This window comes from Squalius cephalus, assembly GCF_949319135.1.
Source record: "Squalius cephalus genome assembly, chromosome: 25".
Lineage (NCBI taxonomy): Eukaryota > Metazoa > Chordata > Actinopteri > Cypriniformes > Leuciscidae > Squalius > Squalius cephalus.
The window spans coordinates 26957308-26982560 of record NC_137146.1 but is presented as its reverse complement, the minus strand read 5'-3'; the positions used below and the strand labels follow the sequence as shown (position 1 = coordinate 26982560).

The 25253-nt window shown below is 37.6% G+C and overlaps 1 protein-coding gene across 2 annotated transcripts in view; it reads right to left on the bottom strand.

The window, feature by feature from the left end:
- The window catches only part of sugct (succinyl-CoA:glutarate-CoA transferase), a 158487-nt gene that overhangs the window by 101952 nt on the left and 31282 nt on the right, over nucleotides 1-25253 (bottom strand). For both annotated transcript variants that reach the window (XM_079863448.1, XM_079863447.1), the window contains exons 9-11: nucleotides 21117-21212; nucleotides 1886-1957; nucleotides 1611-1708 (exon numbers count right to left, since the gene is read on the bottom strand). In XM_079863448.1, coding sequence (XP_079719574.1) covers nucleotides 1611-1708; nucleotides 1886-1957; nucleotides 21117-21212 — 266 coding nt within the window. The remainder of the gene's footprint in view (nucleotides 1-1610; nucleotides 1709-1885; nucleotides 1958-21116; nucleotides 21213-25253) is intronic.

Sequence of the window (25253 nt, the reverse complement as noted above, 5' to 3'; positions counted from 1 at the left end):
TCTCATGTTACGCATCACGTTTGAGCTTCAGCAAGAACCATTGAGGTTCATTCTCATGTTACGCATCACGTTTGAGCTTCAGCAAGAACCAATGAGGATCATTCTCATGTTACGCATCACGTTTGAGCTTCAGCAAGAACCAATGAGGATCATTCTCATGTTACGCATCACGTTTGAGCTTCAGCGAGAACCAATGAGGATCATTCTCATGTTACGCATCACATTTGAGCTTCAGCGAGAACCAATGAGGATCATTCTCATGTTACGCATCACGTTTGAGCTTCAGCAAGAACCAATGAGGATCATTCTCATGTTACGCATCACATTTGAGCTTCAGCGAGAACCAATGAGGATCATTCTCATGTTACGCATCACGTTTGAGCTTCAGCGAGAACCAATGAGGATCATTCTCATGTTACGCATCACGTTTGAGCTTCAGCAAGAACCAATGGGGTTCATTCTCATGTTACGCATCACGTTTGAGCTTCAGCAAGAACCAATGAGGATCATTCTCGTGTTACGCATCACGTTTGAGCTTCAGCGAGAACCATTGAGGTTCATTCTCATGTTACGCATCACGTTTGAGATTCAGCAAGAACCAATGAGGATCATTCTCATTTTACGCATCACATTTGAGCTTCAGCGAGAACCAATGAGGATCATTCTCGTGTTACGCATCACGTTTGAGCTTCAGCAAGAACCAATGAGGATCATTCTCGTGTTACGCATCATGTTTGAGCTTCAGCGAGAACCAATGAGGTTCATTCTCATGTTACGCATCACGTTTGAGCTTCAGCAAGAACCAATGAGGATCATTCTCATGTTACACATCACGTTTGAGCTTCAGCGAGAACCAATGAGGATCATTCTCGTGTTACGCATCACGTTTGAGCTTCAGCAAGAACCAATGAGGATCATTCTCGTGTTACGCATCACGTTTGAGCTTCAGCAAGAACCAATGAGGTTCATTCTCGTGTTACGCATCACGTTTGAGCTTCAGCGAGAACCAATGAGGTTCATTCTCGTGTTACGCATCACGTTTGAGCTTCAGCAAGAACCAATGAGGATCATTCTCGTGTTACGCATCACATTTGAGCTTCAGCAAGAACCAATGAGGTTCATTCTCGTGTTACGCATCACGTTTGAGCTTCAGCAAGAACCAATGAGGTTCATTCTCGTGTTAAATTAAATCTGTTCATCATATAAAGCGATCGAGTCTCTTCAGAAAATTTGGACTAAACCGCTCAATTCATATGGATTAGTTTCCCAATCTCTTTATGAACTTTCTGAAGTGTCAAAGTGGTAATCACAGCTGTCAATGGAGGTGACGGCTATGTTCCGAAGATGAACGAAAGTCTTACGGGGTTGGAACGACATGAGTGTGAGTAAATGATGACATTTTTGGTGAACTAACCCTTTAAAGTAGACTAGCCCATACAAGTGGGAAGGAGAAGTCAGTTGAAAAAGGTGGTCAAGTGGAGCAAGCTAATACATTTTGATAAATGTTTACAAAGACGTTATTTCCTGAATTATTTACTGTCTGGAATAATGTGCACTGATGAATGGTGCACATCACTCACAGGTTTGGTTTTGATTCCATGTTGCCTTACCTCTCGGACAGAATCTGCAGCAGCTCTTTGCGGTGCTGAACTCTTAACTGGTTGCTTTTGTACTTCGGGCTGTCGGCCAGACCGTTCATGCTCAGGACCTTGGCAAACAGACACGTTCGATAACAGAACTGTTAGGAAATGTGAAGCCTTTTCCCATCAGTCAAAACAAATGCATATAGCTATAAAATATGACTGTGACTGAAATGTACAAATAAAGCTTGGTTAGATTTATTAATATGCATATTTTGAGTCCATAATAAAAGGTCTCTGCTTACTTTGCACACTTTCATAAATTGCTGGTCATTTCCCGCTGCCACAACCAAATATCCATCTTTGGTCTTGAAACCCTGCAAACATAGAGATTTAATAATACAGAGCAGACTGCCAGATAAACTGTTTAAGTAATAAAGAAATACCTCACACACCAACGGCCATAAACAGAAACAGAACGACAACATTGAAAACTTTGATATGATCAAATGTATTACTAGTGCAACAGTATTTCATGCAAATCTGCATCTAATGTTTATTTTCTCTAGGGTTCTCCCACTTAAAGAAATAGTTCACCCGAAAATAAAAGCACAGTCATTATGTTCTCATCCTCATGTTATTAAAAACCCCATTGCTTATTTTCTTCAGTGAAACAAAAAAGGAGACATTAAGCACAATATACAATTATGAAAGTGTTTGAAATGAAATGAAACAAGCAACTACAATAGTTTATTATGGTGTATTTGTAGTAGTATATTAAAGTAAGTAGTTTGATGGACTACTCTTATCATGCAGGTTTTTAACTAAACAAGAGGAAGATGATGATGATGGCAAAATGGACCCTTTTCACAGACTGTGATGAAGCTTTTCCACAGTTATCAACATCGCAAATCTAGTATTTTTTTTTAAATGAATACACATTCATAACACTATACTTTGTTTTTGCAGTGAATGACAAAAAAAAAAAAATGAATTAACGCTGATGCGAGGGTGTTTCTAATACAACGGCTGAGAGAGTGCTGGCAAATTTGACATCTTTCTCTCTTCTGACTGCTGTAATTAATATCTCTCTTTTTTCCCCCTCTTTCGGTAAGTCATATTGACACTATCGCATTTCTTTTTTAGTTTCTACTTTTAGAGAAAATGCAAAAAAAAAAAAAAAAATTTTCCTGTCATCTCCCATTCACCACTATAGAAGTTTACCCAACAATGACTTCCGCTTCTGAGAATCCTGGAAATATGAAAAGGATACATATTAATTTAGGGCCAGACACCACAGGTGAATAGAGTAAAAAAAAATAAAAAATACTAAAAGATATCACCATACTTCCCCAGTTGATTAATCAGTACCTACATTAAGACAGTTGTTTTGCATTACAAGTTTTCTCAAATGTTTCGTTATGTTGCAAATGAGGAGATATCTAATTAAATATGCACTAATTTCCATACATTTCCAGAACAGAAATTTGAACATTGGATAAAGCCAGATTCAAAATTCTTGTTTTGTTTTGTTGACATATTAGAGATAAAGGTTTTTCGAAGGGATTTTGGATATCTCAATACCACTCCATATATCAGATAATTATGGAGCCCCAAAAGGGACAAGTTGGAGGGAATAAATATGAGATGGAGGAAAACTATTTGTCAAAGCTTTTGCTTTCGCTAGCAAAAACGTTTGCGCTCCGCCAAGAAACTTTGCATTCGCTCGCAAAGAGCTCAAAATGTTTTGCTAGCGAAAGCAAAGTCTCTCAGGAAACACAAAACATTTGCGTGAGAACGCAAAAGCATTGATTTATTTACTTTTTTTCCACCACAATGTCCTTTTTAAGGGGTCCGCAGATAATACTGTCAACAGCAAGAAAAAAAAAATCACCATCTTTTTAAGAATAATATGTTATATAAATCAGGCGAATGATAAATGAACAAACCCCTCTGTAAAAAGCTTCAGAATACAGATAGGAAAAAAACAAGCGTTTGGTGCATGTAGGCGCTGCTGAAGTAGAGATTTCTGGCTCAGTGGAGAATAACTCATTTTGGCCTGTAAAGATACGTATTGTAATTGAAATCTACAGGCGCAAATAGATAAAGTGCAATAAAAGGAACACTCAAATGGGTATTATGGATGTTTTCTTTCCACTAGTCTGGAATAAGGCAAGTTATGGAAGCCAAAATACCAAAATTGACTATTGCATGAAAAACACTGGTTTTGTCTTGCCTTAAGGGTAATGTCAGAGACATTTTGTGCTTCTCAATGACTAATACAATTGAAGTTGCCTCAAATCTTCGGGGGAAACAGAATATTCAATATGCACATTAGCGGTTTAATGGAAAATCTTTCAATGAAAGATCAGGCCCACAAATTCTTTAGGTTGAACTTTGCGGGTCTCTGCTCCCAGCAAAGACGCCGATTCATCCATTCCAACGAAGCCTACTCCAGGCCCAATGCCTGCTGGTAAAAGTCACATATTCACATGAAAACGGCCAAACCGAGGCTTCAAGCAAAAGCTTTTCGCAGAGGTAGGATAAACAATAATCCACAAGATAATAGCACCTCTGGGACGATCTTCCGATGCCAGTAAAGCCACACTGAACGGGAATCAACCGGCTTATGTCCGGCATGTCAAACACAATGATTCCTCTCACAGATCATTCCCCGTTTTCATCACGTGAAAGATAACAAACTGGCCAGAGCATGCAGACAGGCCCAAAGTCCAACTAACGTGACCTTCTCAAATGCAATCCATCAGCTTCCATTGGACCAGACCATCTGCATGAGTAAATCAAGACATTGCTAATCGTCTTTTGGCCACAGCAGCACACCTTAGAACAAAGCGTGCATTCATGGCCACAGCCGCTCTTAGCACAAGCGCTTTGCTCTATGTGTGTTTATTCTGGTGCCCCATGGCAGTACAATAGGTCGAACGAGAAACAAAGTGCATGGATCACAGTTAATGAGACAGTGTTTTGACAAAATGTAACCCATCAGATTAAATGATTTCAAATGAATAAATCAAGCACGAGCCAAGAGGTCACATGCCTGGGGGAGTCCAGGAAACAGCAGGAAGGCAAACACACACACAGCAAACACACAAACACTTCATCTTATTGTGGGTCCAGTGTGACTCATACAGCGACAGAGATCAAGCCCAAATTGTCCTGCTACCGGGATGTTTCCAAACTCGTGCAAAGCACCCTGGGGCTCGCTGAATGCCACTTGCATGAGCAAGGAGCTTGATGGCGTTCAACCTGACATCTTTTCCTGTTGTGTGCAGTTGAATGCAGGGGCCAAAATTAACACTCGCCAAACTCAATTGCGGGTAAAATTGGACAGTAACTACAAAACATGAACTCAGCCTTTAGACAACCATTTACCCTCTGTGGTTTTTCTAGGATGCCTACAATCTTTTTTCACAGTGGGGTTTAAAAGCCTGAGACCACATAGGAAAGTCATGGAAAGGTTTTGGGGAAAGTTACATTTAAAAGTGATGCATTATAATATTGTGTTACTACCTAAAAAAAATTACTAATTGCGTTACTTAGTTACTTTTTATGGAAAGTAATGAGTTACTATTCCTCACCCACGGGATGAGCTTGCTTGTTTGTTGGTGAATGTACATTTTTGGTAAATGTAAAGGCCCCTTCACACCAAAAGTGAAATGAATAATCCTCAGGCTGAAGGAAATACAGAAGAATAGGATGCAGGAGAATAAAGGTCATCACTCTTACTTCAGCAATAATCAGTGATAAATATCTAAAGTCATTTTTGCTTATTAGTATGGCTGAGTTGGAGAATCGCAGGTCAACAGCAAATACATTGGTTAATAAAGTGAGATTAAATACATAAAGTATATTTGTGTTATTTAACATTTCATTACAGGTTTGCGTAATAATTAAGCGTAGCTTCAGTTCTGGCAGGTCACGTTAGTCAAGCTCGCATCAGCTGACACTGAGCTGATCCACGTCTACCTACAGTATAGGAATACAACGCCTATTACTGTATACATATATATAAGCTCCTTCAGTATTATCAGCAGCTATCGCGTTCTCAGGAGTGAATTACCCTCCTCCCTCCCCAGCTCCACCTCTCGTCAGTCAGGATGGCATTCTGATTCCCCTTGAATCTGAATAAATTCTCGAATTATGTTGTACTTTAAAATCTTGAATTAATGATATCTGCAATACAGTCATGTTGTTTCTGTTCTGTTTATCCTAAGGGGGGTTATTGCTGCTCTTATCCATGCTAGGCTGTATGGATGCGCAGGGAGTTCTTGCCCAGAACAGAACCATCCCGCCAGTCCTAACTGTGTGCTAATTGTCAATCGTATTTGACAATAGTGGTCATGACAGAATTCTGAGTTTATTCATTTTGAGGTATACTGAATGTTTTTTTTGTGTAAGTGAGATGAGTAAATGCATGCACACATTTAGTCTAGAACTATAACCATCATGTTTACACAGCGCACACAATGCCGCATGTGTAAACCCTCATAAAAGCTCACTGAGATGGTACAGACAGAACAAGACAATCAAGTTATCACGCAATTCTTCTGACAGGATCATTTTATTTAGTAAAATATCTCCCCATTCACTAATGCGTCCAGGTCGCACTCACTCACCATTATATGTTTGGTCTAAAACGCGACAGCTCTCCTGTTTTGCCGCAGGACAGCAAATGTGAGTAAATTCTGTCATCTTTGCAGGACTGTGATATGAAGAGTGTGCAAAGTAACATATTTTAGCAATTGTGTGGAAGTGAGTAGCACATCTATGGGTTCAATATGCGTTACATGACGAAACTTACGTCATCGTTTTCAAATACCTCCAGTTTCACAGTCCACAATACAATGTGAAAACATATATCCATATATATATCATATCCACTTTGGAGAGCGTTTTCAAAAAGCTTTGTTTTCGTTGCAAAAGATGCCGTCTCAGTGTGGACGGAAGGCCAAAATGGAGAGAAAAAGATGCGTTTTTAAACAAAAATGTATTGGTGTGGACAAGGCCTAGAACTTGGGAGAAAGTGATCAGCGCGCTGGCGCGTCTGTGATATCGCGTTACTTGTAATGCGTTACTGTCTTGGACCCCACTGTATGTCGAATATGCCACATGTTTAGGAACCAATATTACAATTCTGGCTGATTTTGATAGGCTGATAACAAATGGTCAAACTATTTTGTCTAAAAAATTTTTTTTAAAAATGCATCACAACCTTATAATGTTAATTTTATGAAACGTATGAAAAATTTTGTTAAACAGTGTTATTAAATTATTAGAATTTTTAAAATTAAGTGAGCGTTAGATGATGACAAATGTGTAAAAATACGGGACATGAGCATGCACAATTATCCAATAACTGATAGAAGCATTTAAAAATCCAATTTGTCAATACAAATGTCTACATTGACGAATTATTTCTACTACAATTATGCCTGCTTTCTATGAGAAAAGGCAAAATGTGAATAGTCAATCAAACAAACATTTAACAATGACTATCAGATGAGAATGACACTGGCTACAGCCTTTGGGCTGTTATTATAATGAGTCTGATATGGGGGAATGTGTAACTTTTGAGAAAAAAGGATAATGATATCCGGCATGAGATCGTGGTTCCAGTAAGGAGCCTTAAAACGTAATATTATCCTGTTTTCAAGCTGTGTCCTGCTCTCAAGCTGAGACGGTTTGATTTGTTCCACTGAAGTTACATTTACCAAACTCAATTATCATCAACTGCAACACCTGCTACTTAATTCAATGGTCTGATATTATACTGCAAATACTGATATAAAACCAGAAATGTAAGACCCAAATATTGAGGGTCAATCTAAACTGACTTTATGTATATAAGGAATGTCAAATTAAATAAGCTTTTGGAAGTTAAAAAGGAAAAGAAAACACTTCCAAAATCTTTTTACAATTAAATATAGACACTGAGTCCAATCAAACACCACAGTATTTTGGCACAAATTTCACTTGTTAATATGGCTAAAACTAACGCAACATTTAGCCCAGTCTTTGTTTTGTTCTGATCAAACATTAGATCAATCAAATATTTTATTGTATATGCCATAGTGTGTTTCTCTTTGTTTCTATTGTGTTTATGTTTCAACATCTAGGTTGAAAAAGTGTCAAATTAATAGAAACTAAATCTCAGATAATATACATTTATAATCTTCACTTATATATACATATCTGACATATTTGGGGAGCCCATGTGATCAAAAAGTTTGACGACCTCGGTTCTAGAATAGAGAAGAGAATTTTGGTCCAGCCCCTCCCTTGCTTTCCCAAAGAGATTCTCACATCAGAAAGGACAATTAGCACACCCTAATTGAGCCCCAATCTGAAAGTAACCTAATCAGTCAACATTAATTTTCAGTTTTGATTAAGTACTGGCAGAGACCTGCAGCCTTCGTGTGACCCTGCATGGGGAAATGGAGACATGAATAAAGTTCTCACGGAAGACAAAGCACTAAACAGTCTATGGTTTATTCATTACATTATTCATTATATCATATTATATAAATGGCCTATGAGATGAAACATGACATCCCAAACAAGTGTCCGAACACTAGAACGAGAAGGTCTTTGATACGAATAGTCACCTAGCATTATCAAAAGAGAGGCTCGCTTTGGGGAAGCCAAGATCCTCTGAGTGAATAACCATAGCACACAATAAATGATTTAAAAAGACAAACCATTTCCAGAATCTTGATGAACCACAGCCACATTTGAAAAGAAAAACATTTGAAAACCACCGAGAGAAAAAGGGAAAGAGCAGTGCATGAACACAGTAATTGTTTTAAGTTTTGGCAGCACCCCACGTCCATGTGGTTTCCCCTCAAGAACGTTCTCTTTTTACATTAGCCAGCCTATCTAACTATATGTGACTTACGCTTATCTTGCAGTTCACAAATACCTATTAAGCAAATAAATCACAAGTATAATTGTAGTGCGAAACATTATTTCATTGAGAAGATCCTTCCTCTTCACTGCTTCCATTTCACGTTGTATGTTGCAATTTGGATGCTGGTTTGATGGGGACTTCTGTATCATATTTGATAAGCCAATTTCTAAGGCCCCCTAAAAGATCAACATGTTTGCTGAAAACCTATTGTACACAGTCTACAATATGCCAACTTTTTTTTTGTTAGCAAGTACAAGGCATTTATAATTGTAAAAATGCCCCCTTCCAGGGTGTGGTTCGCATGTCTTTTTGCAATTAAATCTTAATTGATTTTTATAAAGTAAACGTAAGAATAACTGTTATGTAGTTAGTAACATTTCAAGATGAACACTTACTAGACTGCAACAACTTAGGTTTACTTGATTATCCATAATTTTGTTAAAAAAATAAATAAACTTACTTTTTGGCCATATAAATAGCAACTGCAGCAAATTGCCTGTTTTTGTTTAGTTTGGGCCTTTAAATAATAATATTGAGTTGTCTTTTTCTCCTCGAGTATGAGCTCCATATTCACACTATTATATTGTATGAGCCATAAAAGCCTGATGTATCAAATATGATACTCAAAAACACATATGCAAACTTTTTATATAGATTTTGTCTAAATGTTTAATAAACTTGCATAAAAAAAAAAAGATTTTTCTGGCTATTATTTCATATGCCAGGCTGTACAGGGTTAACCAGAAATAATTTCTATGTGGTAGAGCCGCTAAACTAGCACATAACCCAAGTCTAAGCTGGTCTACTCTTTTCAGAAACCGCAACATAAAGCCTCATATTTAAAGAATCAAATGATTTCATTACATATCGCTATACGTCCAGCATGGGAAGGCCTCGTGTTGGATTAGTGGTAGGGCTAATGATATCTGTAGGTTTCGTGGTGTAGTATACAGCTTAGTGTGGCATGAGGCAGAACGGAGAGTTTCGTTTGGTCTGGGCTGCTTTCTTTAAAGTCTGAAAGCAAACCGCTAGTTTTCTGGCAAGCGTCTGTCCAGCGAGAGTCCCTCGGCTAGACTAATGCAACACAGCCCCACTGTGGCTGAGATACAGTGTGCTTTGAATCATTATCTGATCTGCAGCTGAAGAGTAAGGAAATGACACACATTTCATTGATGATTCCCAGCAAACACTTGAGGACAATACAAAGTCAAAATACTCAACTGTTTAACATCTCGTCCTGCTTCGATTTGAAGAGACTGCCACTGTCTCTTGTCAACATGTCCATTTGCTGAGCTGACTAGTAAAGCACTACAACGTTTTAACACTTTCTGAAGTAAATGTGAGTGATGCTTGCGGTTGCTAAAGCGTTACAAATAGTTTAGAGCAGAGGTTTTCAAACTTAATGGAGTTTCCTAATCCTGTTCTCGGAGGTACACCAACAATACACATATTTAAACTCTTCCTAATCAAACACACCTGATTCAATTCATCAGTTCAATAGTAGAGAGTCCAAGACCTGTAATGGATGGGTCAGATAATGTGCACTGCTGGAGTGCTGGAGGAATAGGGTTGGGAAACACTGATTTAAAGGTGCTCTAAGCGATGTTGGGTGACGTCACTTCTTGTTGACGTTCGAAGTATTGTCAAACAAAATGGAGGCTAGCTCGGCCCTCCCTCCTCCTCATCCCGTCCCCTCCCCCTCCCTCCGTGCTTCCTGAAACAGGCTTTTCCGATGTAAATTCGGGACTTTGTGCGTTCCTGCTCCTTCTCCCTCTTCTTTGCTATTTGTCCGTGTGTTGGCCATATCAAAATTCAAGAGAATATAATTCTAACGTTAGTCGTTGTCGTTGTCTAGGACATCTCTCCTCTAGCTAACTTCCCTCTTCATGCTTCTCTCTCCTCCACTCCCCTTCATGTGCACGTGCACTAACCCCCCCCCCCTCCAAATCATTCTTGTCGGTTATTGGTTGGAACACTGTTTGTTATGTTTCGTGGTCCAGGCTGGGCCAGTTTGTTTTTGTTGCCGTTTGTGGAGCCTGGGCTCTCTACAGAGATTGCATTTTTTTTACAGTGTGTTCAGGGGACAAGCAGCTAGCGGATAGTGAGGATATGTTTGCTGTATGTGACAAAAAATGTTTCAGCCTTAAAAACGCGTGACATCGCTTAGAGCACCTTTAATGAATATAGGGAAATATTTGTACTTAAAAAAAAGTTAAACAAGCTAAACCTTTGTTTTGTTAAACCCACACAATACTTTGGCCGTCTGCGTTCCGCGCACTGTCCACGTGATGTAATTTTCATCATAAGGAGGGTCCAATTTTTGTGTCAGTGTGTGTATACAGTGTGTATACTACAGCGCACGTGCAAGTGATTTGAGTGATTAAAGGTATGGTTCACCCAAGAATGAAAATTCTGTCATTAATTATCAATTTCTGTCATTAAACACTTCCGTTTACCACAACTGATGTGTGCATTGATTAATGATTATATGTGAATAAAAGCCTAAATTAAATCTGTTCATCATATAAAACGATCGATTCTCTTCACAAAATTTTGGAACCACTCAATTGGATTAGTTTTACGATCTCTTTATGAACTTTTTGAAGCATCAAAGTGGTGGTTGCATAGCTGTGAATGGAGGGATAAAAATCGCTCAGATTTCATTGAAAGGATCTTCATTTGTATTCTGAAGATGAACGAAAGTCTGATGGGTTTGGATCGACATGACGGAGAGTAATTAATGACAGAATTTTAATTTTTGGGTGAACTATTAAAAATAAAAGTCCACTAGATAGTGTGCATGCATCGCAAGTTTCTTTCCACGCTTACAGCCAAAAGAGTATACTTCGAAAAGCTCAACTGTGTGTGAGACTGAGTGGAACGCGTAAAATGAAGTATACCCGGGCCTTTAGTGTGCCAATAATCCCTTGGGAGAGTTACTGAAAGTTCTTGGACTTCACAACTCTCTTTGAGCCCACCGTGACACCTCAGTTAGACACCATCCCAATGAGCCTGACTCATGCATTCCCACAGTGAACAGAACAAGGGTGCTGAGCCCCGGTTAACCAGCATGCTTCTTCTGTATTCTGTGGACAGAGCACAAAGCACACTGAAACTATAAACCAAACCACGGCTTGCTCTTTAGCCCAGACAGGGAAGCAGGGAGGAAACTGTGGGTGGACGTGATGCACAAGTAATGCGGTCAGCTCACATGAGTGATTGCCCCAAATCCACTGTCTTTAGGACACAACAGCATGGTAATACCACACTTTTTTTTGTTAAATAATAATAAATAAATAAATAAATAAGTATCGAAGATTTAAGAATCAAAAAAGTCACAACATTATGAGATTAAAGTAGTAAAACACTTTTTTTAAAAAAACTATTAGAATAAAGTATTACAAGTAACGTAACAAAAAACTAATATACAGACCCTTTCCAAAAAATTAGAATATCATGGAAAAGTTTATTTATTTCCATAATTCCATTCAAAACGTTAAACTTCCATAGATTATAGATTCAGGGCCCACAACTTAAACGATTTCAAGTATTTAGTTGTTTATTTGTACATAATTTGGGCTTCCAGCTCATAAAACCCACGAAAACAGGATTTCAAAAAATTAGAATATTACATGAAATCACACAGTAATTACACAGTGATATCATGGTCATTGAACCAGGTTTTGGTTATTTTGGCAGTGTGGGCCGGTGCAAATCCTGCTGGAAAATGAAGGAAGCATGAAGTGCTCTGGAAATGTCCTGGTAGACGGCACAGTGGACCAACACCAGCCGATGACCAACACAGACTGTGGAAACTTCACACTGGACTTCAAGCATCTTGGATTGTGTGCCTCTACATTCTTCCTCCAGACTCTGGGACCTTGGTTTCCAAATGAGATGCAAAATTTGCTCTCATCAGAAAAGAGGACTTTGGTCCACTGTGCTTTATTAAATCCAGAGTCAACGCAGCCGTCTACCAGGACATGTTCAGAGCACTTCATGCTTCCTTCATTTTCCAGCAGGATTTTCACCGGCCCACACTGCCAAAAGAACCAAAACCTGGTTCAATGACCATGGTATCACTGTGTAATTACTGTGTGATTTCATGTAATATTCTAATTTTTTGAAATCCTGTTTTCATGGGTTTTATGAGCTGGAAGCCCAAATTATGTACAAATAAACAACTAAATACTTGAAATCGTTTAAGTTGTGGGCCCTGAATCTATAATCTATGGAAGTTTAATGTTTTGAATGGAATTATGGAAATAAATAAACTTTTCCATGATATTCAAATTTTTTGGAAAGGGTCTGTATATTGTTTATACCAGTGGCTCTCAATTCCAGTCCTCGGGACCCCTTGCTCTGCACATTTTGAATGTCTCTCTTATCTGACACACTCAGTTCAGTTCATGGAGTCTCTCCTAATGAGCTGATGATCTGGTTCAGGTGTGTTAAATAAGGGAGACATACAAAATGTGCAGAGCAGCGGGCCCCGAGGACTGGAATTGAGAACCACTGGTTTATACCAAGAGTTTTTAAACTTTTTGATGCCAAGGAGCAAGGACTCCTACAAGGGACCCTCTTCATAAAATATTAAAGCAGCAAATTAGGTGTGATATATTTATACTTTTGATACCAGTTAAAAGTTTGGAAACATTACTATTTTCAATGTTTTTGAAAGAAGTCTCTCATGCTCATCAAGCCTGCATTTATTTGATAAAAAAATACAATAAAAAAATAAAATAATACATATACACATATTCTGTATATATATATATATATATATATATGATAGATCATTCTAACATGCTGATTTTTTATCAATAATCCCTGTACAGTACCTGTAGAGTCACAGCCTGTTACAATGTTGGAAACAGTTGTGCTGCTTAATATTTTTTATAACCGGTGATACTTTTTTCAGGATTCTTAAAAAAAAAATATATATATATATATAAATAAATAAAAAAATATATATATAAAAATAAAAAAACCGTTTTGGTAACTGTTAAAAATCAAGGCTGTCAAAAGAAATATAACTGATTAATCATGATAAGTAATGACTATGAGTAATAATATTCAATTTGGTAAATATGGTAAACAATTGCTATATAAATGTTAACCTGGACAGCCATAAAATATATTTTTTTTTGTAAACAAATACTTTAGTTTATTGACGCAAATAAATAGAAAATAAACCAGATAATCCTTCTCAACAAGAACTGATAAGGATATGAACAAATGCTGAAATTCCTCCTCTGTTCATCCAAGGTTTTTAAAGGCAAACCGGATCCCCCTCAGAGGACCTACACTGAGACTTGTGTCGTCTCTCCAGCACAGCACCGAACAGACCGAGGGGATTACATGTGTCTCTGCTGTAACTGCGTCAAACACTTTCAGCTTAAGGGCCTTTTGTCTTGGAATTAACAAGGTTCAGGTGACAAAGAACAGTCAAAAAACATTAACAGACACAAGCCATATTAAAGAGACCATTTGAAATAATGAGATCAGATGTTTACAGCATTGTAATCCTATGATTCAGCATTTTCTTCTTTCTTTTGTAGTAGCAGAAACATTAAAGCTATCCTTTATTACTTTACTAACGATTGTTTGTATGAGCTCATGATGCTTTGCCTCAGAAATGGTGTGAAAGATCACATCACCCTTCTAAATAAATTAAAACCGTATAATGTTTATTACTATGTGTCTTAATCCAGTGACACAAGATTGCAGTATATAAATAAAGCATGCACATAAGCAGATTTAAATGCACTGGTTTTATTCCATCTGTGCACATTAACCTCACGGTATTTCCAGATGGGTCTCGCGTTGACCTCACAACATACTTTCATTTACCCTTAGAGTGAGTTGATAAGTCATGTGAGGTAAAGAGTCCAGCGCACACAGGTCAGTGAGGACTTATGTCACCAGATGAGCTGCACAGAAACAAATGTGCACTTAATAAGCGTTTCTGCCTGCCTGATAGTGCTCTTGAGGTACTAATGAGATTTGGCACGAAGCCTAGACACTGAGGTACCATGTTTGCAGGGGAGAAACTCAATATCCTGAATGAAACAGATGCCATAGAGAGGCAGCGGTGTGACTTCAGATCTTTTGGGGAGCCTCAGTGTTACTGGTGTGAACTGACCCCTAACACGAAGTATAAAATGTTGGCACATTACTCGTTTCATGGACATGAGTGATACCTCAAATCGTGTGGCTTGTTGGGGAGAGATCGCGATCAGATTTACAATTTGCATGGGCCTGTAAGCAAACACACCAGTAAGCAAAATCCCAGCAAGGCCAAGGCCACATGCATTACCCCTCAGGACACACTCGAGGTGGGTGGTGTGATGTGGTGGTACAATTGCGTCAATCGGCTGAGATTTTACTATGTTTTTATATTGATATTGAGATATGTTTGAGTCATTCTTCTCAAAACGAATCCCATAAAAGCGGATTAAGTATTTATTAACATCTTGACATTATTTATTTTTTCCCCATTATTTCCCCAATGACTCTCTTGACTCTCATTGAACGTTCAGTATTCAGACAGCATTCGAGATGCTCTGTAAGTTGAACGGGACATTTCGAGACTCACACCTGTAAGTAAAGGCGGTTGTCAATCCCAAAAACTGACAGTGGGAACGTAGCCAAAGTGTAACACCATGACTATAACACCAGTGACAAAAAAGAGAAATATATCTTTTTTAATTATTCGTATTGACGAATAATTTTATTTTGCTCATTTGCAAACTTAAAAGAATTGCACAAATGCTTGTTTTGAATGAATGAATGACAGTAAAGTCATCTGTGAATTATGGGACCTTTTTCAGGCACTTTCACAAATATGTTGACATTGTCTTTTGTCTACAGTATATTCGTCAATTTTCTATATTGTGATAAAAAAATGACTCTAACCACACTTCGAATAATGTACAAATCTTGACAATGTGATCTTTACGTTGTCCTCATCACATAATCACTCACAAACATCAGTGAAGTCATTCCTTGACATTCACCCAGTGTAATAAATCCATTTGCACTTGAAAACTTATAGAGGCCGTGTTACACAACTCAACTCTACAGTCCTCTGAGCAGCGAACAGGCCAAACATTCAGCACTTCACCACAAATATGGGAGCGATTAGGAGTTCTTTTGAAACCGACAACGTGATTAAAACAAGATAGGCCCTGGTTCATCGTAAATCTTGCATTTCGCCAGACACCTTTGCTTCTTTTCTCGTGCTGTTCTACAACCAGCGCTCAAGATAGAAGTGAGAGAGCTGAAGCGTAACCAGCCTTTTAACTTTCAGCTAGAAAAATTAAGAAATAAGACGTCACCCGTTAAACAGCGAGGTCGACCGGTAGAAGGATAGCTGGAAGATAAATGTTTCTTCAATGAGCGGAGGTCCATGTGGTTGGCCAACAGTGCCTTAAGGACTTACTGAGAAAAGACTGTTCTTAGTGTCCCGCTGCGGACGAAACTACACCCTAGCCATTCAAGACGTTCCACTGGTCGCCCCTCGTCAATAAAACGGAGGAAAATCAAACGGACGACATTGCACGTCACACTGTGAACATCTGCCGACCAGAGCCGACAACTAATTCAGAAGCTGTCTTCAGTCTTCCTGTTTCATACGTGTTATATGATGCGATATGAACGTCTGCTGGGTGCGAGTGCCGTGAAAACGGGGTCTGATGTTTATCCCGGGACAGCTGTCAGAACATGAAAGGCTCGTAGCTCGTTAAACTTAAGTGAAAATAAATGAATTGTTGTGAATGACAACAGAAGAACGTCTTTGGTCTTAACCAACAAGTAAACTGTTGTGACCAACTGATTTTTGTTCTTTAATATTATGACCACAAGACTTTATTCCTGTAGGGTCACGTTTGATTTGGTGACGTTGTGGTAGTTTTATTGCCGTGACTGTGCTGTATAGATGCCACATGTCAGTGTGATTAAAAAGAAACAAATATATATATATAAATAAAATAGCCAAACTCCCTTTGAAGAACTACACTGATCATAATCTCGACAAGAGGATCCACCAATCAGAGCCACGGAAATGACCATCACGCCAGCAAACAAATCAGTAAACAGCTAAATGTCATTAGTCACTTTCCTACATTTTTAAACTACTTCAAAACTACCATTCAAAAGTCTGGGGTCGGTAAAATGTTTTTGAGAAGTCTCTTCTGCTCACCAAGGCTGCAGTTATTTGATCAAAAATACAGTAATAAAATAGTAATTTGTGATTTATTATTGCAATTTAAATGAACCGTTTTCTATTTTTATATATTATGAAATGCAATTTTTTCTGTGTTCAAAGCTGGATTTTCAGCATCGTTACTTCAGTCTTCAGTGTCACATGATCCTTCAGAAATCATTCTAATATGACGATTTGATGCTCAAGAAACATTTATGATTATTATCAAAGTTGTGCTGCTTCATATTTTCTTCATATCCTTGCTGAATAAAAGTTTTAGTATAAATAAAAAACGTTTGAATGGCAGTGTATATAAATTTGTACATTTCTGATTGTTTTGCAATATATTTAAAATATTTTGTTTTTATAATTAATGATTATTCAAAAGTTGGATATCTTCCATTAATTACAAAATGTGTAATGCTTTATGGCATGAGTACTTCATTTCCTCAAACAAGTCTAGTAACTTTGTCTTTGGGTTGAAGCAAAATTATAAACAAAATGTTTCAAATCAAGTTTGTAATGTAATCCCTGAGGAGAAAATGAATATGAAACAATAATTTAGTACTAAAATACAGTAATACATACTACAGTAATATGTTAAAGGTATAGCGGAGGATTTCCCCGAATTTTAGAAAAGAACCGCCCTCTCCACTTTTTGAAAAAATGCACATGCGCAACACTCTACCTGCTCCCGAGAGGGAACGCCTATTAAATGTTAAACATTAACTTTTACTAGCAGTGATTTTAAATGGACTTCTCCAAATAGCATGCCAAACTTTACCTGTCAAGTAGAAACTTCGCGACTGAGGCATCAGTGGGAAGCCCAACCTGTGTTTTGAGCGCACGCCATCGTGTGAATCGTGTGCACAAGCACGTACGACGGCCTTACGTAAACATATCACCAGAATGATTGACACTTAGGAGGACCAATAGTCTTGATGATCCACCCGGAAAAAGAAAATCCTCCGCTATACCTTTAAGATAAGCAGAACTGAAACACTGATCACAAACAGGTGCATAGCTGTCAGAAATGCCAACCAACCCTGTTCATGACAATTCGTAAGTATTGTACAAGAAATCTTGTAAAAAATATGTACAATCTGATTCATATGAAAACATATGATTTGTAGGTAAAACTTCACAGTGAAGGTCCATCCCTAAATTTAACCCTCAGGGGGCAGATCATAGAACAACGTACAAATGACTGTAAGATTTCGCAACCAATTCACCAAATCTAATGATTTGTCATTAGCCTGTGTGGATCGTAACATTATGACCGAATCTGACATGTAGCATCATTTCTCTCAGTGAGGCTGAAGCTTTCAGAGTCAAAGTCACTCTCAGCATGACCTGGAAACGTCCTACTGACATGTCAGCTCATGTCCATTAACCCTAATATTATTATGAAATATATATATAAATATATTTTTATGTGTACGAGATTAATGTGTGAACACTCTGACAGCATAATCTCATATAGAATATGTGATCATGTTTTTATTAAACTAAAAATAGAAGGAGAAAAAGGGTTATTTGTTCGTGTACCAACAGCAATGTTTCAAAATAATCCACTTCACTGACACTGAGAGCATTAATATAATATTTTCTTTGCTTCCATATATTGCTGGCCTACTACGAGACGTGGGAGTTTCCAGACTCGACAGCTCTTTTTTTCACTCCTCTCCTGACTGTACGTACCCTCACATGCCTTAAAGCTGAGCCGCTTGGCATCTCAAATGAGCCTAATACTAACAACAACAATCACCACATGAGTACAAGCAGCTCCAGAAAATAATTACACATTAAGTAAATGCAGTTCATTTGTATTAATCACTTGGATAAACAAACAGTAAAATGAACATTGTAAAATAAAGTGAGTCTGTTTTCCTCCGAGAGCGGATAAAGACGTGGCGTCTGGCAGAACGAACACATTCAATACCAGAGATGTCGTCAGCCGACAAACATTCTATCAAATTATAAAAAATAAAAAATAAATCCTCCCCATGAATAATTGTCAAAAACAAACAAAGGTTTGTCTGTTTGTATGCACTGGTCAAATGTATGCACCGGTCAAACAAATGTTTGTATGCACTGGTCAGTCCTTTCTAAAACATCATTACTCACCGCAGAGGAGTGGCAACACATATAACCGGACTAGACTCGACAGAACTGAACAGAAATGCTGTATTGTGGCTTCATTACCATGTATTGACTCAAACAAATGATGCAAACAAATGATGACAAATGATGATGATACATAAGCAATAAGGGTCTGAGAATAAGTGATCAAAATTGTCTTTTTTTACTTGAAAATTAAATTAAATAGGCATTTTTATGCCCTTGTACGTCTTAATTTTGTTTTTGGCTCTACTAGAATAGGTTTTCATGCTTGAATGTTCAGACGGGACTAGTTTTCCAAACGTAGTTTGAGTTACGGCATCTGTGATTTCATGTTCATGAATCGAGCAGTACTAACGTCTCTGTGTTTTATTAGAGAGGTGGGAGTGTGTGTTTTCTGTGGGCGTTACAGAAGGTCATCTGCTGTGCTTGCATTGAAGTATGAAGTATATGTTTTTACTTATTGATATAACTTTTATTTATCATTAAACCCCATTTTAAATAGACTTCAAATAAGTTTATAGAAGTGGCTGTTTATAATAAACCCACATAAGTGAGCAGAGACTTAATGTATCTTACCCGACACATATTAAAACTGATATTCAAATAATTAACATTCTTCGCCATTACTGCGATTTAGCTCTATTTATTCATTTTATAATTATTTTTTTTCTTCAAATACCATCCCTGTTGAAATGAAATGAAAGCATTCAGAAGATTGGTGCGCAAACGGTAGCTCAGGTAGGTCAAAAAACACATGAGGAGAAGCGTTAGTTTAATACAATATCGACAGGATTAGTTTTCTCAGAGGACCGTTGAGTTTGCCGAAAAGCAGTAGGTAATTTGCCCTGGAATTTTTACTGAGGGTTGTGTGAGAAAAGCAGAGACTTCGAAAGTACGAAGTTAAAGTACGTCTGAAACACAAATTTCTCTAATGTCCCCCTGGAAAACTAGTCCCGTCCGAATAGGGCTATTGTTGCAGCTCCTCTCTTCCCAGTCTGTCAGTAATGCTCTGTTTAGTCCCTGTCTCTATGAAGCCCCTCCTTCTGAAAAGAACACTGTGCTCTGATTGGTCGGCTGCACCAGTGTGTTGTGATTGGTCAAGCGCTCCAAGCGTGTTTGAGAAATGTCCCGCCCCTTACCATAACTGTGAGTTTCAACACACTACTAACTAACTCAACTAGGCCTCGTCCCGTCATTTTGCGTATGCCTTGGTCAGGAATTATTTAAATAAGAATATTGTGACGTGTTCATTCCCGGAAGAAAACTCAAGACTACAATGGAGGTGTTTCCGGGAGTTTCAGGACTCCCTTTGGAGTGACTTTGTGTTTTGTAACTTTGTAAACCTTTTTTCATGTTCAAACAGCAACATTATACAATAAAGAAAGCTAAAAAAGTAAAAAAAAAAGCACAATAGGTTTCTTTCTTCACTGGAAAAGAAATTAAGTGTTTTGAGGAAAACATTTCAGGGTTTTTCTCCACAGAATGGACTTCAACGGTAACCAAATTAGTCCAAATCAATGCAGTTTCAAAGGGCTCTGCACGATCCCAGCTGAGGAATAGGGTCTTATCTAGCGAAACGATCTGTAATTTTCTAAAAAAAAATACAAACTTATACACTTTTTAAGCACAATTGTTCGTTTTGTGCTGGTCTGAGACACGCCAGGCATTACATAATCACGTTGGATAGGTCATGTGTCACGTCATCTATCTATCTATTATATTTGTGTGTGTTATTTGTCTGTGCACTCCGGTTCAAAAAGGTAGGGAAGGGCGAAAAATTCCATCTCATTTTCTCCTCCTTCTCCATGACTTCAAAATCATCCGATATCTTTGTTTTAATTTATTATTATTATTATTAAAAAAAATTCGTGACCTTTCCAACGTGGTGCATCTCAGAGATGGTACAAGACGGGCATTTGTGGTTAAAAAGTATTTTTATTCCTCAGCTGGGATCGTGCAGAGCCCTTTAAAACTGCATTGATTTGGACTTCAACCATTTGGTTACCGTTGAAGTCCATTGTGTGGAGAAAAATCCAAAAATGTTTTCCTCAAAAAACTTAATTTCTTTTCCACTGAAGAAAGAAAGACATGAACATCTTGGATGCCATTGGGTGAGTAAATTATCAGGAAATTTTCATTTTGAGGTGAACTAATCCTTTAAAATTAAATGACTCCATTTTTAATCTGAGATATCACAGCCAGCAACGAATACTCAAAAGCATTACAACTTTAAGCTTACGATATAAATGGTAATATATTTGGAAAAAGATAAAGGTACCTGATAAGGGACAATGCTCCCATGGGCCGTTCCCCATCGTCTGGCCTCTAGACCAGCGTTGAGGTAGTTGGCGGCGATGTGAGTTAGACACGCAACCTGGAGACATATTGAAGGAGACAAAAGAAAAGAAAGTTTTAAATCTTGAGAACTGTCAGTAAGCTCACTATACCCTGCTGTTCTGAGTTTTTTGTTCTGTTTTCGTGACACAGCAGTTCATGTAGTCGTGCCATGAAACGTTCCTGGAATCCACTGTTTGTTATTCTGGAAAACTAACCAACAAAAACTTTAAGAGATGGACTAAAATCAAACAAACATTCACAAAAACAAAAAAAAATCATATAACATTTCAGATTCAGCAATCATCTTGGTTGCAACATTTGAATAAAGACGTAAAAAAAAAAAAGGCGTAGGCTTTTTTACGATGCCCAGGTGATTTCAGATCAGAAGCAACGCAGCTGAGACAATATTTTGCGATGTACAACGGTGTACCGAGAGGACGCTGAGAAAGTTAAGGGAGGTGGAATATTTTGTCAGATCAAAGCATGTCGGTGATGATTTAACAGTCTGGACACAATTGTTGTACACCTTCAGCTCCACACATTCATCACTTCCAGCAAGTTTATTTCCATGACGTCTTACACTGAGGCGTTTGTTTACCAAAACATTGGTTTCAGTGTTTAAACTGCAGGAAGCGATCTCATTTTTGTCCATATGCAAGCATATAAAAATCATTTACTAGGTCAACACTAAATCACATCGGTGACATTTCTTAAATCAGGTAATACAGTGCTGTGAATGTTTAGCTTGGGACAGTTTTGATATGTAAATAAAACAGATATCCTGTAAAAATCTAGAAGTAAGCTGATTTATTAGGTCCTGGACTGAACCAGAGACAAACTGAAAAATGTATAATGCGTACAATCCGCTTGGATTAAGTGGATCTCATTAGAAAATCAAAAACTTGTGTTTAAAAATCATGTGTTTTGTTAAATATTAAGAATATATCGAATTATATCGTGCACATAGACAGGACTGGTTGCCCACTGAAGCAGGGTTGAGTCTGGTCAGTAACTGGATGGGAGACCTGGGAAAACCAGGCGTTATTGAGGCCAGCCTGTGGTCTGTGTGGGTCCTAACGCCCCAGTATAGTGATGGGGACCCTACACTGTAACAGCACCGTCCTTCAGATGAGGCGGTAAACTGAGGTCCTGACTCTCTATGGTCATTTAAAAAGCCAGTGGCACTTCTTTAACACCAGTATATGAGCCTGTAAGGACTCTCAGATCTTCTTTTAATAGTACCACAAAGTAGAACTAAAGATTCGGTGATGCTGCTTTTAGCCGCTATGCTCCCCGCCTCTGGAATAACCCTCCAGAGGAAGACGAGCTGAAAATATGAATAGTTTTAAGTCTAAATTAAAAACGCATTTCTTTAGGTCTCGCCTGCCTGTAATATCTTATAATGCTTTTTATATATTTCATGTTTTTCTTCATTTTTAGTTATTTTAAGCCTTAGTTAAAACTGTATTTGTCTTCCTGTATTTTACTGGGTCTATCTATTGTTTCTTTCTTTTTTTGCCTGTAAATCACTTTGAACTGCATTGATTTGTTTGGAAAAGTGCTATATAAATAAAATTTGCTTGCTTGCTTGCTTGTAAAGAGTAGGGGTGTAACCTCGGTGTCCTAGCCAAATTCCCTCCGTTGGCTCTTATAAATGATGGCCTGTAAATCCCCCATCAGTCTCTCTGTGTGAGGCGAGCGCACTGCTGCTGTTGTACTGTGGATGCTCACACTGGTGGTGGCTGAGGAGAGATCCCGGGTATGATTGTAAAGTGCTTTGGGTGTACAGCAGTACATAGATAAACGCTATACACACACACACACGCACACATCCATCCATCCTTCAGCCCACCCCTTCATGCACCACAACCTTCTGTTGTGGCTTCAAAAAATAATAATAAAAGAAAAGATTTTTCAACATAAACAACCAAACATAAGCTCGCATTGCATCGTGTCAACACCAGGTATCTACTAGATAAATTAATACTGTATTTTTTACTCACTGTTTTACTCACAACTGTTTTTGAATAACATGAATTCTCATTTATTTTATTTCCCCCTTTTTAACGTACTCTGCTTTGACAGCACTTCACAAGGTGGGTACACAGTGTTATTTATTATTTAACACATTATTTATATACTATTATAGTATTTATTAATATATTAACATTCATTTATTAATATTTATTCATGTTTTTATATTTTTAATAATTAGCTTTCATTTTTATGTTCTTAGTTTTTATTTTTAAAGTTTTAGTAATCTACATGGTTTGTCATTTTTTATTAGTTATTAGTTTCTATCATATTTATCATATGTATTGGTTTTTTTAAGTACTTCCATTTAATTTTTTTTTATTTAAATTTGAAATTTCGTAATTTTAGTACTTCAGCCTAAACTTTTTACTATTTTACTTCAAGTTATTTTTTAGTTTTTATCTAACATTTTCTCTTTATTTTAGCTTTATTTCTCTTATGAAAACAAGTGTTAGTTTTAGTTAACACTAACAACACTCCCAATGGCTTTATTAATGAATGTGTCACCTGTATGTGCATAAATGTATTTTATGTATAGTATAATTTGACCTGTCAAGTTATTGGTGCTCTTCATTTTTATTTTTTGACAATTTTGACCAGGTTTGTTTTTTTTCCTCATTCAAGCCAATGAGAGCTATACTTGTATGGGTTGCGTTATAGGGACTGAATGTTATTTCCAAGCAGACTTCAAGACAAGAGGAGTCAACACTCTACACAACACTTCTACGCAACAGAAAGATAGAGCCAAGAACATGAATGAGTTGGTATAATATCAAAGGCAAAAAGGCAAGTAGCATGTTGTTACACTCATAGCACCTCGTGTGAAGTATTCACCACAGATCTTTCATTTAACCTGCGATAAACGTTTACAGGGTAGCAAGAGGTCGCTGAATATCACTGTTCTCCAAATCTGCTACACACATGTTCTTCTAGCCAGATATTTTCCAATTAAAACACTATAGAGTAGCGCATCTCAGTCTTCTCTCCTGGGCTCGGAACTTGTTCTTGGCACAACATCTAAGAAAATGTTAAAACTTTCCAAGCTGTTTCACTCAAAACAAAAACCAAAGACATACCCAGCATAATCGCCGATACTTCTGTTACCTCACTCTATCCAGGCACTGTTTCATTAGATATAAAAAAAAAACTGTATATAAAATATTTCCCTATAAAACATTCTCATATGTAATTTATTGTTAGTAAAAATACTTTTATGAGTTCTAAAGTCTCCATTTCACATTTCTGTCTTTATGTTGGCAATTTGACTTTTCAACAAACAGCTGTTTATTTTACGATTGACAGAATCGAACTTAAAGGTACAATATGTAACTTTTTTGCTTTAAAAATAGCAAAAATCACTATATCAATGTTATATATTTTTTTTAGTTGTGTACTTACATTATCCCGACTGTTTCCAACAACTTTCAAACCAGGAGAAATTTGTAATTTAATTCGAAGACACGTCCCGTTTCTTTATTTACGCGTTGTCCCTGGTTTCCGCTCGTACTGCCATAGCAACCAGAGCTATGAACCAGAGCCCTCTGATAGTAACCAAGGCGACAGACGTGGACAACTGTGTAGTTCGTAATGTCTATCTGCACGCTGTTGTTGTTTCGTTCAAACATTATGGACCATGGCAAGAAGACTTTGGATAAAAAAGGAGAACTAAAACGAGAATCAATATCAGCGCGGTGTTTTCGAGATGCCGAGAGCTCCACGTCCGAGACTTCGACCGCTCCTACATGTACTTTATTAAACAGGTGAGCACATTTGCATAAAACTAATCAATGTTATATAGTTCAACAATGATAAAATGTTAGAATATGATCTGTATGTTATTCTAATGTTAGAATATAGCTTACTGCTAGTCTCATACAGACAAACTAACACATAAATTTCAACACATTCAAATGCAGTTTAGTGTGATAGTGTAATGTTAGATCAAGTGAAACAGCGCGGCGTTCCCTCACAAGTTTAATTTGTCTAATAAACTGACCTCTGAGTAGTAATTCTTGCATGTAAGTTAGTTCGGTAGAATGAAATG